This window comes from Ochlerotatus camptorhynchus, unplaced genomic scaffold (assembly GCF_037179485.1).
Source record: "Ochlerotatus camptorhynchus isolate MF236.1 unplaced genomic scaffold, CSIRO-AGI_Acam_v1.1 ptg000220l, whole genome shotgun sequence".
Classification (NCBI taxonomy): Eukaryota; Metazoa; Arthropoda; class Insecta; order Diptera; family Culicidae; genus Ochlerotatus; species Ochlerotatus camptorhynchus.
In genome coordinates, this window is record NW_027040710.1 from 3916559 (window position 1) to 3934088 (window position 17530).

Sequence of the window (17530 nt, forward strand, 5' to 3'; positions counted from 1 at the left end):
ATAGAAAAAAAAAAACACTTTTACGAGCTACACTTTTTTCAGCAAAGGAAAGTATACCAGTTTCGACTATAGTTTCCAATTTTGGCCATACCTTAAAAAAAAAACGATTAAATCAATCGTGCGTTTTATCGACTTCATTTAAAAACTTAAAGGTCAAAAAGTGTCAAGGAACCTCATCAAAATTCAGAGATCCTCTAAGATGTCCAACACAATTTCAGAGATTTCCAACGGAACACCAATGCACTCTAGGTCGACTCCTTACAAAAACCTGTCCTAATGAAACCTTTTGAACTAAATCGTAATCTAGATACTTTTTAAATAATTTGATGCTCCGGAATCCATATTTTGGCATCTTTTCTGGGTCGTCGTATTTATACATCCATACACATTTTTATTGCTCGTGGCCTAGATATAACCGTTAAATTCGATTTTCATGCAAATTAACAATTTAATACAAATGCTCAAATTTGAGCAAAACGTGGAACAAATATTTAGAAAGGTTACGAAAAAACCCTTTCAGATGGTACAAACCCCATAGTGATGCAATTGGGCGCATTTTTTAAAGATGTCAAAACATTATTTCCAATTTATAGTAATTAAGCAAAGTTCATAATGAATCTTAACTAATTTTATCATATAAAGTAATAGTTTGCATCATTAAGGATGAGAAACAATGGTCCCATTGAAATAAACTAAACATTTTTATTATAATGAGAGAGAGAAGGATTAGTATTTTCCATTTAATTCCACTACTTTATTTGCTTATCCTTGACAGATACGCGTATTTCGTCTACAATGTGCAGACTTCTTCAATGTCTTGTACTAATAGTCGAGTATTAGTACAAGACACTGAAGAAGTCTGCACATTGTAGACGAAATACGCGTATCTGTCAAGGATAAGCAAATAAAGTAGTGGAATTAAATGGAAAATACTAATCCTTCTCTCTCTCATTATACAGGTATTCCACTAAGACGCCCACATTCATCAGAATTCATTTTTATTAGATTTCTAGGATGATCAATGTGTAATGCCTTACTGAAAAATTTACTATTTTCAACGAATTTTCATCTTCACTGCATGGCACAAAATTCAGTTCTTGTCGAGTTATTCCAAAATTTATGCATTCGAGACTAAAATCTATCTGCGAATCTGAAAAAAAAAGTATTTAAAAACTAATAATTAAAGAAAAATTATTTAAATTTTGGCAGACTTTGCAAAAATCCGGTTGAATGTTTGTTATTGAATGTTCAAGGTTCTTTGGAAAAAAAAGTCCAGCTTTAGCTTTGCCCAGAAGAATTTCAGAGAACTTCAGGATTTTTCGAAGAAGCTAAGCGTTTTTAGTTAAATTTAGAGAACTATGATAAAAGTATGCGAACTTCACAGAAGATTAGAATCATTCAGGGGTTCTTTCAGAAAAAAAAGTTTCGGTAAAGTTTAGCAAACATAATATAAACTCCGAGAATTGGAGTAGTCTAGAGAAGCTCAGAGAATTTATGAAGAAGATTTAAGACAGTTCAAGAAATCTTCGGAGTAGAAGCAAACAGAATTGAAATTCCGGGTAGTTAAGAAATGTTTAGAAAATCCTGGGTATTTGGATAATTTCAAGGGACTATCAGACTCAGGGAATTACCACAGAAAAACTCTGAGGAACATAAGTAAATTGTAAAAATGGTTTGATAATACGGCAGCAGTCAAAGCGGTTGAATGGCCGTAATGTGATGAAATATAATTTTATCAAATTCGGATCTCATTAAATCGTCAATCTTAAAACGTAAAAATGAGCTTAAACACGCATGTCGAAAGGGCTTGAAAATTTTCAAATGACATTGATAGCACCATAAAGACATAAAACGTCAATAAGTCAAGTATAATCAGTTTACCCAATTAACATTTCCCACAATGTAAACGCTTTACTCATTTCATTTATACAGCCTCAAGCTGTGTTCACAAGTTATACGATATGAGGCGACCTTTACTCAACCTCTATACAAGCAAATCTGGCGAACTTAGTCTTACGGATGTTGGGACGGTTGGGACAAGCTCTTATTGCATATCCATCTACGCTTCTATGCAGCTGTTATCCTGTTGTTTAGTGTGTGTCAACTTGAAAAGCGCTTATTTAACCTTTTCCCGGTTATCCAATAATCACTTTGCAGCTTTCTCTTGAAGCCGAGTTAAATATTGTTTACGGTTTTTTATTGAAGGAATTTATTGTGTTCATTTAGTTGCGAACCAAATCAATCTAAATAAGTTATAAGTGCACCGGAACCTGGACTTGAACTCGAAACTACCGCATTGGCAATCATTGACACTACCTACTTAGCTACGCCAACACGTTGAGCTGATGTAAATAATTCGACATGTTCTTCTACAACAATATCGCTTAGTAGAGGTTTTATAATTGTGAAAATGAATCTCTTTTCTCGACTAGTTAACACTGCACATGTCTCATAATAAACCTAGTTGATTGTAAAAATGCTTCCCAAGTAGCGCTAACACAGTTTGTTAACTGAGTACGGGTTGTTTAGTTGTTGTAAAATCACTTTTGGTGTTATTCAGCAAGACTTGTTGGTTGTGTAGAAGCCATCAAATGAGCAATACATTCACTTTACAAGTTGAATAATATTTGCTTAGAAGTTAAATTAGTCTTTATTGGCTGCTGTTATTCAGTGCGACTGACAAATTGAATAATGGTTGTGAAACATTTGAGTAAACGCTCAACAAAACTATGTTGCTAGCTTCTGCTTGTAGCTGTATCTGCAACTTTTTTCCAGCTACTTCATAGCACAATGCTGGAAAATGTGGCTTTTAAAGCTGAGAATGCTAGTTGGGTAATAAGTTAACTGTATAGCTGGATTCGCGAAATCGGATTCTGGAACCCCGGAGCTGATAGCAATGTGGCTATATGTCGAAAAATTCACCTTGAATAGTCTGCATTACCGGTATCGCAATCGTGCTTGCATGATTTTACTTGCTGCATTATTATTTTGCTTCAAATATAACTATGGCATATAGGAACAGATTCTGAGACCCCAGAAACCCATGCCAATATGGCCATATGTCACCAGATACAGCATAAACTGATTTCAATGATCTTACCTTGTCAGTTTGACATGATTTGACATGCAACATAATTATTTTTTCTTAAGTATTACGATGGACTATAGAACCAGATTATGGGACACCGTCATATTTCTCCGGATACATTTCGATCTGTTTTCGTTGACCTAATATTAACATTTTAGTATGATTTTAAGTGCCGCATGATATGGTTTTCTCCAATATAATTGTAGCCTACCGTACCGTATTCCGGGATTCACAAAAACTGATTACGGAACCGATGACAATGTGCACTAAAGGGTGACTAAAAGTAAATTGATACGCCCCTCGCGCGCCGCTAGCACGCCTCTAGTGTTGGGAAACGAAAATCTTGGACAGTGATTTGTTTACGCTTCTATAGAGAACAACTGGTGCAAGTTTGATCAAAGTAGTCGATCGTGTTCAGAAATAACGTCAAATGGAACTCAAAAGAAGAAAAAATATTGTGCACAATCATCTGGAAAATCCCGAGTGGTCCGGTTCTAAGTTGGCTAAAGTGCTGAAGATGCCCAAAACAATGTCGAGTGCTCAAAACCTACAAGGAAACCCTGAGTGTGGAAAGGAATCAGCGGACTTACGAAAAAACTGGAACCAGGAATTGTCAGCAGCGCCGCAAGGTGTCTTTCGATCCGAGATGTGGCCAGAAGGTACAACACCAACTTGCAAACGGTGCAGAACATCCTTTCCAGGGAATGATACAGGCCATACAAAGCCAGTAAACATCCGAACCGGTACATGAAGCAGAATTCCGTGGCCAAAAAACGTGCGAGGCTCTTGTACGATCGTGATTTGACGAAACAAATTGATCGATGACAAAACATACGTTAAACTCGATTTTAAGCAGCTTCCCGGTCAAAAGTTTTACATTGTGACTGGACGTGGTGATGTGCCAGGAGAATTCAAGGAGGATTTGGCAAGCGATTTGCAGTAGTGGCCTGAATACGGAACCAGTCGTCACATCCTCGACGATGGCATCCCAAGTCTACATCGAAGAATGCCTGAAAAAGCGTGTATTGCCGTTCATCCGCAAGCATAGGGGCAAAGTCATCGTTTGGCTTGATTTGGCCAGCTGCCACTACTTCAAGGTGATTATTAAGTGGTATGCTGCCAACATGATCGATTTTGTTCCCAAGCTAATGAATTCTCCGAATTGCTCGGAATTTCGAACAATCGAAAAATACTGGGCAATTTCAAAGCAGTGACTTTGACGAAGCGGCAGGGCAGTCAAAGACATTCAGCCAATGCGGGCAAAATGGATGAAAAGCGCTGATTTCGTGTCCGTTTCCCATGTGCGGGCGCTGATGGGCTCCTTCAACAGGAAAAAATGTAACCATGCTGTAACTTTGAAGTTTTAATAAAAGTACTGTAAAGCAATCATTAATGGACTTTTTGTTGAACTGACTTGACGGAATCATGAATTACAAGTCTTTTTGTGAGTACCAAAATTTACTTTTAATCAGCCTTTAGTCTTCATTGTTCTCATTTATTCTTCTGATATGATTTGACATGCAGCATGATTAATTTGCCTCGAATACTATGTTGCCGGATGTCACCGAGTATAGCATAAACTGATTTCAGAGACCCCATTGTCAGTTTGACATGATTTGACATGTCCCATGATATGGCTACTCTGAACGTAATAATGTTATAACACGGAACCAAATTTCAGAACCTCGGAACTGATATTAAATAGGCCAAATGTCACTGGATACACCTCAAATGTTCTTAAGTGGCTTGATTCTATCTATTTGGCATAATTTGACATGTTGCATGATACGATTCCTATAAATTCTACTACAGTGTATCGCAAAATTGTGCGTACACCCTAGTGGAACATTCTGAATAGATATATTTTTTATTGGCTGGTGTTTATTGATTTTTCGTTTTAGTTTTGGACCTGTATGAAGTTAGATTTATTTAAGTAAAACGCACGGTTTTGAACTTTTTGCCTTGTGGACGAATTTTAGTTAAATTAGTAGAATATGAATGATCTTTATTAAGACGAAAAATGAGCAAAATTTCAAAATGTTTAGTTTATTTTATTTCAAGATATTAAGGTTTTTAAAGGAAAAGGCATTTTTCTCAAATAGCTCTTACTTTTAATAAACGCAACCAAATAACCCCAACACCAAAAATTGATAAATTTATGATAATTCAGCAGCCCGAAAATCAGAAACGTATCTCTTTCAGTTGTGCTTTTGAAGCTGTTTTTTTTTAAATTTAAGGACATCTGTACGCTCAATTTTGAGATGCACTGTATGTTTTATAGATCCGTGTTCCACAACTCCCGGAATCTATAATAACGTGGCCAGACATCGTAGAAAGATCTAAAATAATTCTGATTAATCTGATGCTATTCAATGCACCACATGACCAATTCGCCAGATAAATTCGGTTGGAACATTGCTGAGAACGAGCATTTAAAAAAAAGTAAGAGGTTGTATCCAAGACACCGCCGTAGATTTGACGTAGGATTACGAAAGGTAGTTTTGATGTCACAGCAAAAGTATAGTAAATATTAAATTGATTTCTTACATCATTATCACTGAACAAGCTCGATAGGTTGAAATTCGGAAGCAATTTGAGAGTTCTGTTTTTGAAGTTCTCTGTCAGTGTTGATGTAGTACAAGCCAGTCCTGGACGATATGTCTTGGATATAAGCTTTTACTTGAACTCTTTAGTTAACTCTATTATCAGTCATTTGCGGTCCTGAAAACGACCGATGGGTTGGAAGCCAGTCTAAAGCAATGCTGTGAAATTATTTCCTCAATGTTCTTCGAGAAGACAGTGGTGCTCATGCGTTGCACTTGGATCAATTGGTGAAGATTTTGGTAAAGGACGATGGTATAGTAGTCCTCAATTGATGATCTTGGCGAATTATTACGTTACAAACAATGTACATCTTTGTTTCAATGGGATATAGTCAAATGTTCTACCATATCTTGAAGACCCTTCTCCAGCATCCCAACCAGTAGATAAAGCAACCCAAGCAACATTGCAAGTGTTATCGTGGTTTTATAGCATTCTACAAGTCTAAATCATGGTCTACAGAACCCTAATAAAACCCAAATTATTACTTGGGAATGTTTCTCTAGCCGTTCTGATCGTGTCTTGGTAACATCGATTCCTTTCAGCATCAGTTTTCGACTGCATCTTCGGAGGTTTGTCTGCTTGCAATTCCTTTGTGCGCTAACGTGATCCGCGCTTGTATTGTGTAGCCAAATCCTGTTGCATGGCTATATCGATAAACTTGCAGACAATTTCTCATATAGGGGAAATGGCTCTAATGTTGGCCTATGGATCTAAGATTGGGCCCATCGCTTAAAGTCTGCTATTTATTAATTTGATCTAGATGAACGCGTCATTGGGACGGTACTAATGGATATTTTTGGACGCTATTGAAAATTTAGTCGATTGGTGAATTTATGTATGGGCATCTCCCGTATCACATACTTCGCACTACAATTGTAGAAATTTGAAGAGATTGAACTGCCCATTAATTTTGGTATTCGGAAATAAAATCTGTGTTAGGGAAAACACATCAATCGAAGAATCTTTGCATACCGGACGCTACCTACTATTATGCTTTTTGATGCAAATTTTAAACCCCTCTTATTTAAAAAAAATAGGGAAGAATTTTATTGCATCAAAAAGGCAATCGATGATTATTTTAATTATCATAGCAACAGTTGCACATTCGTGCAATTTTCAATACTGACCTTTTGAAAATTGAAAGCCTTAATTTTAACAGATTCGTATCCTTTCATTTCCTATCGATTGCTGAATTAAGAATTAAAATCCATCATCTCTGGATTTAAATCAGACCACTTCCATGCCGCGACCAACTTTGGTTTTTGAAATTTCACCTCCAATGTTGCCTTAAATTACATGGTATGTTAGATTTATATCTATGGGAACTAACATCCGATTGATAACCTTGGCAAGTCTCGCGTTACTTTTCAAATAATCCAATCTACATTGATCGATTCTCTTCATCGACTCTCGCTTTCGTTGATAAATTGGCTGCATTCATATTTGGGGCTAATTTTTGAACATAGCCTATTAAAAGAAACCATTATTAAGCATATAAGCTGAACATGTTTTTCGAGCCAAGTTATTAATTTTATGTATTGAATGATATGTTGTACTTGTAAGAAACAAGAAGAGGGTGTAAAGTATGATAGATTAAACACACAATGTACATTAAAAGGTTCATAAAATTGAAACTCAACACAGAAATGCAGAAGGTTTTTTGAACCCAACATTTAAAACAGTGATTGTGGAAATTCACAGATTTTGAGTTGAGCCAGTAGTGCACGAAACTGACCATTTGCAAACTTTTTCGATAGAATTGAGGACAAATAATTTTGAAACTATAATTTTAACTAGAAGAACTAAATTTTGAATCTATTGGGTTCAATTCATTCTATTGAGAGTTTAATTTGCTTAACTGAAACAATCATATTAACAACCCATTTATTAAATTAAAACGTTTGCAATTTTAAAGGGTTTTCATTGAGCACAGGTAAAGAAAAGACTGATTTTAAGTTAACTTAAATAAGTTTTAGTTGAAAACCGCTGGTCAGTCATAGTTCTTCAACATAAAGATTTGTGATGTCAGCTGCACTATGATTTCTTAAGTTGTTTGTCATGAATAACTGACTGATTTTCTAATATAAAAAAATGTAATTTTTTGGAATTATTCAATAACCACCCTGTTAAAAAAAAATATTAATAAATTGTTTATTTTAGAGTAAAATTTCTAAACCATTTATAATGATATTTATATATTATTTAATGGAGCAGCAAAACTAAATTATCTCGCAACCCTACGTCAACAATACGGTCGGGCTTTGTTCACAACCCTTAATTTTGTTGCCTTAAATATGGAACAGAACACAAATTTGAATGTCTTTAAATAGATTTTCTAAGCAAAATTTCGCAAAAAAAAAATAAAAAAAAAAAATCCCTAAAGTTGTTGTACAAGAACTACTACAAGGATTTTTCACCCAAAATTCGTAAAGTTTTTTTATCGTGCATATTTTTTTTCGCAAAAGTTGTTTTCTACAACTTTGTCTCAGACGTTAGTTCGATTAGAAGCGACGTTTTTGAATTATGAAATGATGAACAATATCGAACACACCATTTTGAAGTTTATGGCGTCGAAATAACCGGCTTTTAGCTCAAATGTGAAAGATTGACCATATAAATCAATTATGTAAAGTTTCATACAAAATAAAGAAGGTTGTATCACATCAGATATCTACAGTGCAACAACATAATCTTGTAGCGAGCTCAAACAGTCCATGGAAATATGAAAAAGTAAGCTCTATTAATAAAAATGAAAACAAATTTCTAGTAATATTGTGGTCACCTCAATGGTCAATTTAATCCTGTGTCTAAATAGCATTAACTATTGTCATCGTGAATGATTGAAATTTAGCTTTACTGCCAATAACAAACTATCAACGCATTGCCATACTGTGTTGCCGTTCCACAACCATGCAGTAAACATCTCAATTTTAGGAAGCCCCATCGAACTAACAAACAAACGAGCATCCACCACCAGCCGAACAATGCACGCTCAATGTAAAACACATTACCTCTACATCCCCAGCTCGGTCGGTATGGAAGATCACAACAACAAGGGCTAACAGGGGCCACCTATCTGTTCGCAGGAAGCGAATCTTACCCAAATTCCCCGCAACTCCCTACGCCCGGTGCCCACGAAATTTACACATTATCCGTTTTACCAAAGCTGCTTAAATAATTCGGTGGAGAACTGGATCCATTGTTGCTACCACTACTGCTACCATTGTTGCTGCCGCTGCCATTGCTACAGGGATTATTATTTTGTATTGGTTGATTATCTAAATTATTAGCTCCGCAACCATTCGGCAAGGGATCCAAAATGTTGGAGCTTCCGGGGCCTTTGCCAGCGAACTGATGGGTCGTCGTAGTCGTCGTCGGTGCCTGATGATGATGATGATGACCCAACGACGACAAGGACGACGACGGCAACTGCTGCGATTGATGGTGCTGCTGCTGCTGCTGCTGTTGGTGGAGTTGTTGGTGATATGGCGAATTATTAATCATATTTATGTTGTTTGCTGACGAGGCCGCCGTGCTGGGAACTGAGGACCACGTTCCATCGTACTTGGATTTGATAAACAATGGTTGCTCGGTTGAGCGTCCATTATCGCCGAAATTGAGTTTATTATCCTTATTGTAGCCTATTTTGTTGTATTTTGTCGTTCGCTTGATGGTGCCGAAGAGGGGCGTGTGTGGAACGCTGACACTGGCCCCGGACGCTCCGGCCGGAAGTAGATTACTGCTGCTGTTTGCATTGAGATTACTTACACTGGAACCTCCATATGGTGACCCGGGTAGGCCAGGTACGGCCACGACCGAGGCAACCGAGGTCTGACTATGGCCCAGGTTGTTCATCATGTCAGCCATCCGGTTTTCGATGATGTTCATCTTCTGGCTCTTCATGCTGCCTCCGGCGCCGTAGGCTCGTTTCGGTTCCACCCCACCTCCGGATCCGTTCGGTTGTTGTTGGTGAAGTTGCTGCTGATGTCGCAGTTGATGTTGATTTATGAAATTATTGTAGTGGCAGCTCGTCGGTGCCGAGTAGACATTTTTCCCATCGAATTGGTTCTGGCCGAACATGGGTGCACTGGGTGCTGTTACTACGGAGGAACCGATACTGCCCGGATGAATGCCAGTCGAACGGCCGACCAGGGTGGTGGAAGCGTAAGCACCGTAGTTATCGTAGGACGGTGAGCCACCGAGATCGTTCTTGAAGGATGAGCAACCAGCGACCTCGGCGTAATCGGGCATGTTGAGCGGTGACAATCTGCGGGGTAGAAAGGAACGGTAGAAACGCCTATTAGTATAAAATTTCGAGCATGATAATTGCGAGCGAACCCATACTGAATGGGATTCATCAGCATTGGTTGTAGTAATTTTATCCTCTATTTAATAACTTTTTAGAAAATATGTTCCCCAAAGTTTTTCAACTGACATAGTTCTTCGCAAACCCTTCGAAATTGCATCTAGGCCTACAGTGAACTTTTTCGGTAGCCATACTTATTGCTCCAAATACAGAAGTTGGCACATTTTTTTCCAAACCAACAACAATAATAATGATAATAACAACTCCCGTACAAACAACCCTCAACCCCAGCGATGTAAGCTCCCGTTGATGATGGTGAAAATTGTGCATTTGAATCGCTTTTCAACTCGGTGGGAACTGTGCACAGACGGCGTCGAACTAGCAGCTCCCTCTAATGCTTGCTAATGATTGTTTTCTTCCTACTCTTACTTTTTTGTTTACTGTCCTGGGCAGGGTTACCAAATTGAAATCTGTGTTTTTACTCTTAAAAGCCATATCATCATTGTTTTTTTTTTTTTTTTTACAGAAAATCTGCGATGATATCGGAAACAATCATTTATGAATTAAATCCAATAAATGTTTTCGAATTTAAATTATGGGGAAAATTATTGTCTCTTTGCACTTCTGGTAGACATTAAACTATAAAAAATAAGGAATTAACATGAACATAGCTAAAGAGAATGCGTCTCTGACAGTTTTGATACTTTCTATTCATGCCAAAGCTAATAAAATAGGTAGATGAGTGAGTGATACGAAAGTTTTGCTGAAGCGAATACCATAGTTATATGTTTGTTGATCAAATTGTTGCGTTATTATTTTAATGTTTAACCACAATTAAAAGCATCAGCTCATAATTTAAAAAAAACCTTCATAATCTGTGGTTAACCTAGAAATCTGTTATCTGTGAATACAGATTCTTGGATCTGAAAACTCTAAACAAACTGTAGAAATACAAAATAATCTGTAGCTTTGGCAACCCTGGCCCAGGGCTGTTGGAGGAAGGCGGAAATTTTCGTGTGGGCAAACTTTTATCGTCACAATGCGACTGCGGTGGAATCGTTGTCGTTACCCGGTTTGTCTTCCAGCAGTTGGAGTGCTATCATGGAATAGGATTGTGGTTTCTGCGGAGGTGTCATTAAAAGTTGTGTGCACGGCACGATGTAAAATACCGAATAATGAGCTTAGAGCTTTTCCGTTCCGAAGCAGCGCCACCGGTTGACCCAGTTCCGGAAAATGGGAATTTGTGCTTTTGTTCGCAAAAATTATGACGAAACTTTTACCTGCCATTTGGGTCATCAATCCGCTTTATTGGTCAATAAAACAAAATGAACATCGATGGAGTGCGTTCACACGAGCCCTAAACAGATTTACTAGTCTATAAATTTAACGCTTACAGTAGTAGTAGTAGTAGGAATAAGACCAACCGAGACACCGAATCAGGCAAATCACCACGGACGAGACACATTCAAACAGAAGAAGACTATCAAAAAACCGGACACTAAAAGGATCAGATCATCCCCGGGTGTGTGGACAATCCTTCCACATGGGTTCCCAGCGAGTGGAGGATGGGGAGCTCTATCGTGTACGCATGAAGTAACAACATGCCACATTTGTCCGCTTTTTATGTGCTCCGCTGTTGTTGTTGTTGTGGCTGTCGGAGCATAATTTATGTCCACCCAGACAAACGTGACGGTGCGGGTGCTTGTTCTGTAACGTTTTTTATCGTTTGAGCCATCATTCCGAAGCTTTGCATTATTTTTCTCTCTGGTATCCTGTTATAGCTACTATGCGAGGGTATGTGGAATCATAAATCTTGCACGACAACGCTGAAGCCGTTTTAGCGACCATCGACGTTTCATCCCAAGCGCCACAGATTTGTGATGATCGCAGGCGTAATTGTGAGCATGTTGTGCACCCGCGGTACGTCGTGGCTGTTGGTGTTGATTTTATTCCGTTAAATGGGTATCAAACTTAGATTTGTTAGAGATGCTTTCTGATGTCACAATGAACGATATGATTATATCTAATCATGACCTTTTATGATTGTCTCTAAAATAAATCTCTCAGCTTAAACCGAAATTGGAGCTTTTGAAATGATCTTTTAGAATTTTTAACTGACTAGCTATTGAAACATAAATCGGAAATGTGTTGCTTTCCAATAAGGAAATCGGGGTATGTTGAATTCTTTATTGAAATGCAACCTAAAATATTTTCAACAGCAAGTTAGTTAAAATTCTAGAAGAACGTATGAAAGAAAAAGTAACTGAGAACATTTCCTATGAGTTCAGAAAGCCAACTTAGCTGTTAAGCATTGTGGTGAATATCCAGAACGAGGAGAACAAAAAGATCACTTTTACCATATGATCTTTAAAGAGCCAGTGCAGTATAGTACCTAAACCAATTGCAATCAAACATTGGGAGAATGATATTGAAAAGATTGAGAATCAAAGGGGCTGGGGGGAGCAAAATCAATATTTACCCCAATTCCGATTTTGATATTTAAAAAAAATCGAGGAATTGAACGCCGCTTTTTTTTTTACTCATCGTTTGTTCCAATTTCTCCTCCCTTAGCTCAGTCGGTAAAGGTGCAACTACAAAGCAAGACCATGGAGGTGGCTCGATTCGATTCCCGGTCCTGTCTAGGAATGTTTCGGGTTGTAAAATTTCTCAACTTCCCTGGGCATAGGTATGATTGTTCTTGCCACACACAGGCATCGAAAGCTCTCTGGCTTAATAACTGAGGAAATGCATCTAGAATACTAAGTTGAGAGCACGGCAATAAGCTAAATATGCGATATGCAATAAGCTTGAAATGCGAAGAAGAAGTTGTTCCAATTTCAAATTAAACGACGAGTCGAGTATCAGTACTAGACACTGAAGAAGTTTGTTCATAGTAGACGAAATACGCTTATTTGTCAGAGATAAGCATATCAAGTAGTGGAATTTAATGGAAATTACTAATCCTTCTCTCTCTCTCTCTCTTAATAGAAAGTTGATTTTGATTTTTAGCAGCTGCCATAGGGGGTTAATTAATAAAACTGATCCTGGAGTTCCGTGATATATTTTAAAATTAATTGAAGTGATGATATTTAAAAAAAAATTGGCCTGTAACTAGACTGTTGACTCTGGATCATAGGACAGTCGCTCAGACGATCCAAAACATCCGTTAAAGTGGTCAGTTAATTAAAATGATTCTAGGGCCCCGTGATTTCTTAAATCGCTTGTACGTACACTACATGACTGAAATTGAATCTGAGATCGGAATGTAGACTATGGTTATTGGTGATCTGAAAGAGCTGGAACATCCGTTAAAGTGGTAATTTCACCACCTACGCTAAAAAGAGATCTGTTTTTTTATGCATTGGTTTTTGTCGTGCGTGTTTGACCATAGTTTACCGGTGTAAAAGTTAAAAATACCAATTCAAGAGACATTTTTAAAATAGCCGTATCTGCTTTTATGGGCTACAAAATGGTGAGTGACAATCTGGAAGGAGCTTATTTGGTCATGTGCTGAGCACCGTGGAGTCAGATCCGAGTTGTATGATTCCCTTCGGGCTCGAGGTAGACAACCTAATGTTCCAGTTCGGGATATTTTGGCTAGACGCGATCTAGAGTTTATGCAACTCATATATGTTTTCTTGAAGAATATTAACCATAGATTGTAAGTTTGATTAACTTTGTGTTTAGTTTGTGTTTTGTATGTGTGTGTGTATTTTTTTTTTGTAGATTTGTTTCTGTAATAATTGTATAATTACAGAGTTGATATAACGTCGATAGGATTAAGTATTTGTTTTAGAAATAGTGAAATTTTTTAATCATAAATCATATTCCAAATCTCCTTTTCCCTCTCCCGATCCAAACAATTGTCATCCACTAACCTCGAGAAGACCGCGAGTAATCGGTTCCGATCCTTTAATTTTAGATTTAAGACATTTATAATGTATAAAGAAAATGATAACTTGGCTCTGTAAAGTATATTCGAATGAGCCTGTACAAATAAAGTAATTAACAAAAAAAAAAATCTGGAAGGAGCGATATACCTAGCTCCGGTCCTCACAAGTTCCTACCTCACGCCTCCACGAGTCATATGATCACAAAAGACTGCCAGCTGAAACATGGACACAGCTGGTTGGTGTAGCCTGGGCAATGTTGTCAATTCGACAATAGCAGAGTGAGGAGGTGCGACGCGAACACTGGCGCGGTAACCATAGAACGGTGATAGAGGAAATGCTTCGCCAACCCGAGCGTCTGTTCACCATGGAGGTGCGGCTCAAACAGCGTATGACTGGCATCCAGCGGCTGAATAAGAAATGCTCTTCCCCGGAAGCTACAACTAAGATGGCAGCTCCATCACGGCGGATAGGAGACCTTAAGCCAACCATCTACTGTCTCTAAAACCTTTACAATTGTTACAGAAATCAACAGAGAAAGAAATCGAACTGATTTAACGGCAACGACTTTTAGCGCAAAACAACGGACACGAATTGGATCATGGAATGTATTGACGTTAGCCCAGCAGGGTAAACTGGCACAACTCGCCAACGAGGCGCGACGCATGAAGCTAGAAATCCTGGGACTGAGTGAAGTTCGTTGGCCAAACTTTGGAGAACACAAACTGCCGTCGGGACAGGTACTACTATACTCTGGTATTCGAGGTGAAAACGCTCCCCGCCATCGTGGAGTTGGTCTCCTACTTAGCGTCCAGGCAAGTGCTGCGCTCATCAAGTGGGAGCCTGTTAATGAGAGGATAATCGTTGCCAGATTTAGAACACGGGTTCGTAACCTTACCATAATCCAATGTTATGCGCCAACCGATGCTGCCGAGCTACAGGACAAGGAGAATTTTTACAGTCAACCTAATGCCGTCGTGGATAAGGTTCCAAAGGGTGACATCAAGATCAGCACTGGCGACTTCAATGCGAAGATCGGCTCCGACAACACGGACTATGAGCGTGTCATGGGACGCCATGGTCTCGGCGAAATGAGCGAGAACGGTGAGCTGTTTGCAGAATTTTGTGGCAATAACGACATGGTGATCGGGGGCTCGCTCTTCCCTCATCGGCCAGTGCACAAAGTCACGTGGGTTTCCCGTGATGGACATACCGAAAATCAGATCGACCACATCTGCATCAGCCGAAAATAGAGACGGAGCCTTCTTGATGTCCGGAATAAACGCAGCGCCGACATCGCGTCTGACCATCACCTTCTAATCGGTGAAATCCGCCTACGCATGGCGCGGATCCAGCGACGGGAGGAGAGACTCGGGCGGCGGTTCAACACACGCCGACTTGAAGATCCAGCGGTAAAAAGGTCTTTTGTTGAAGAACTTGAGACTCGAGCTGTGGACGTTCCAGAAGGTGGCAGCGTAGAAGAACAATGGACGGCCATCAAAATGCCTTTATAGAAACAAGCGAGAACAACTTGGGTGAGTTGCGCACCCAGAGGAAAGAGTGGATCACAGATGAAACCTGGCGGAAGATTGAGGAGCGTAGAGAAGCAAAAGCCGCGATAGAGCGGGCGAGAACCAGAGGAGCCAAGAACGAAGCCCGTCAACGGTACTCGGCTCTAGAGAAGGAAGTCAAGCGCTCTTGCAGACGGGACAAGCGAGCGTGGGTGAACTCCCTGACCGACGAAGGGGAGAAAGCCGCAAACACTGGCGATATACGCCTCCTCTACGATATCCCACGACGCCTGAATGGAGCAAGGATGAACCCGAGGATGCCAGTGAAGGACACGACTGGACAATTACTTACCGACCCCACTGACCAGCTGAAACGCTGGGTTGAGCCCTTCGAACAACTTCTTCAAGTTTCGACGACCAACCAGCCATCAACATCTCGGCATGATCTGCCTAGGGTGCGGCGCATCACTCGCGTCAATTCCGAGGCCCCATCACTGCAGGAGATTGAAGCAGCTATCCGAAGCCTGAAATCCAACAAGGCTCCAGAGGTGGATCGCATATCAGCAGAGATGCTCAAAGTTATCCGCACAAATGTTGCATCAACTATTCTGTAATATCTGGGACACCGCGACTTTTCCGGCCGACTGGATGCAGGGTATCTTAGTGAAGGTCCCAAAGAAGGGGGATCTGACTGTGTGCGACAATTGGCGAGGCATCATGTTACTGTGTATTGTTCTCAAAGTTCTGTGCAAAGTTATCCTGAATCGGATACAGGAGAAGATCGACGCGACTCTCCGACGGCAGCAGACAGGATTCCGTACCAGAAGATCTTGTGTGAACCATATTGTCACGCTCCGCATCATCTTGGAGCAGGTCAATGAATTCCAAGAGTCCCTTTATTTGGTATTCATTGACTACGAAAAAGCTTTCGACCGTCTCAATCACGAGAATCTGTGGGAGTCCCGGATAAAATCGTCAACCTTATCGAAGCGCAGTATGAGGCTTTCACGTGCAGAGTTCTGCATAACGGAGCCTTGTCCGACCCTATCCGGGTAGTCGCTGGTGTGAGACAAGGATGTATACTATCACCGCTACTGTTTCTCATCGTAATCGACGAGATCATGGTAGGTGCAATTGACCGTGTACCGAACCGTGGGCTGCTTTGGCAGACTATCACCGTGGAGCATCTCAACGACTTCGATTTGGCTGATGATGTTGCTCTACTAGCACAACGGCGCTCTGATATGCAGAGTAAGCTCAATGACCTAGCCGAACGCTCCTCTGCGGCGGGTCTCACCATCAACGTCAACAAGACCAAATCGTTGGATATCAACACGGGCAACCCTTTCAACTTTACGGTAGCGGGGCAAGCAGTGGAGAAGGTCGAAAGTTTCCAATATCTTGGCAGCCAAATAGCGTCGAACGGCGGGACCAAGAGCGACATAGGTGCACGAATCAAGAAGGCTAGGGCTGCCTTAGCGAGTTGACGAAACGTATGGAGATCCAACCAGATAAGTCAACGCACCAAAATCCGAATTTTCAACTCGAACGTGAAATCTGTGTTGTTATACGCCAGCGAGACGTAGTGGTAACAGCGGAGAGCACTCAAAAGCTGCAGGTCTTCATCAACCGACGCCTGCGCTATATAATTCGTGCCTGGTAGCCTCACGACTGGATCTCGAATGCCGAGCTCCATCCTCTATGTCATCTGAAGCTGATAGCAACAGAAATTCGAGAGCGAAAGTGGAGGTGGGTCGGCCACACACTTTGACGGGGCGGAAACGAAATCTGCAAGCAAGCGCTGGATTGGAATCCGGCAGGACATCGCAGCAGAGGCAGACCCAGGGGCTCATGGCGGCTGAGCCTCAATAAGGAAATTAAGGGGAAGCTCACCGCTTCGAAACAAATAATTACGTTTTGATTTTTCTAAAAATATTGAAAAAAAAGTATCAAAAATCTAAAAAAATCACATTTTTTCAAATTTAAAAAAAAAATTCACGTGCAAAAACATGTTTTATAAGTCATTATGGCAAAAGTTGGACTCAAAAAACCACAAAACATCAACTTTTCGGTTTTTCTGAGAGTCCAATTTTTTTTCATGATGGGATAGAAAAAAATTTTTTGCATGTAA

General features: G+C 39.9%; 1 protein-coding gene across 1 annotated transcript in view; it reads right to left on the bottom strand.

Moving 5' to 3' along the window:
* Positions 1-8269: 8269 nt before the first annotated feature.
* LOC135703710 (protein sax-3-like) overlaps positions 8270-17530 on the bottom strand; it is a 488202-nt gene continuing 478941 nt past the window's right edge. The window contains exon 11 of the mRNA XM_065224994.1: positions 8270-9959. Within this exon, the coding sequence (XP_065081066.1) occupies positions 8834-9959 (1126 nt within the window). The 3' untranslated portion in view covers positions 8270-8833. The remainder of the gene's footprint in view (positions 9960-17530) is intronic.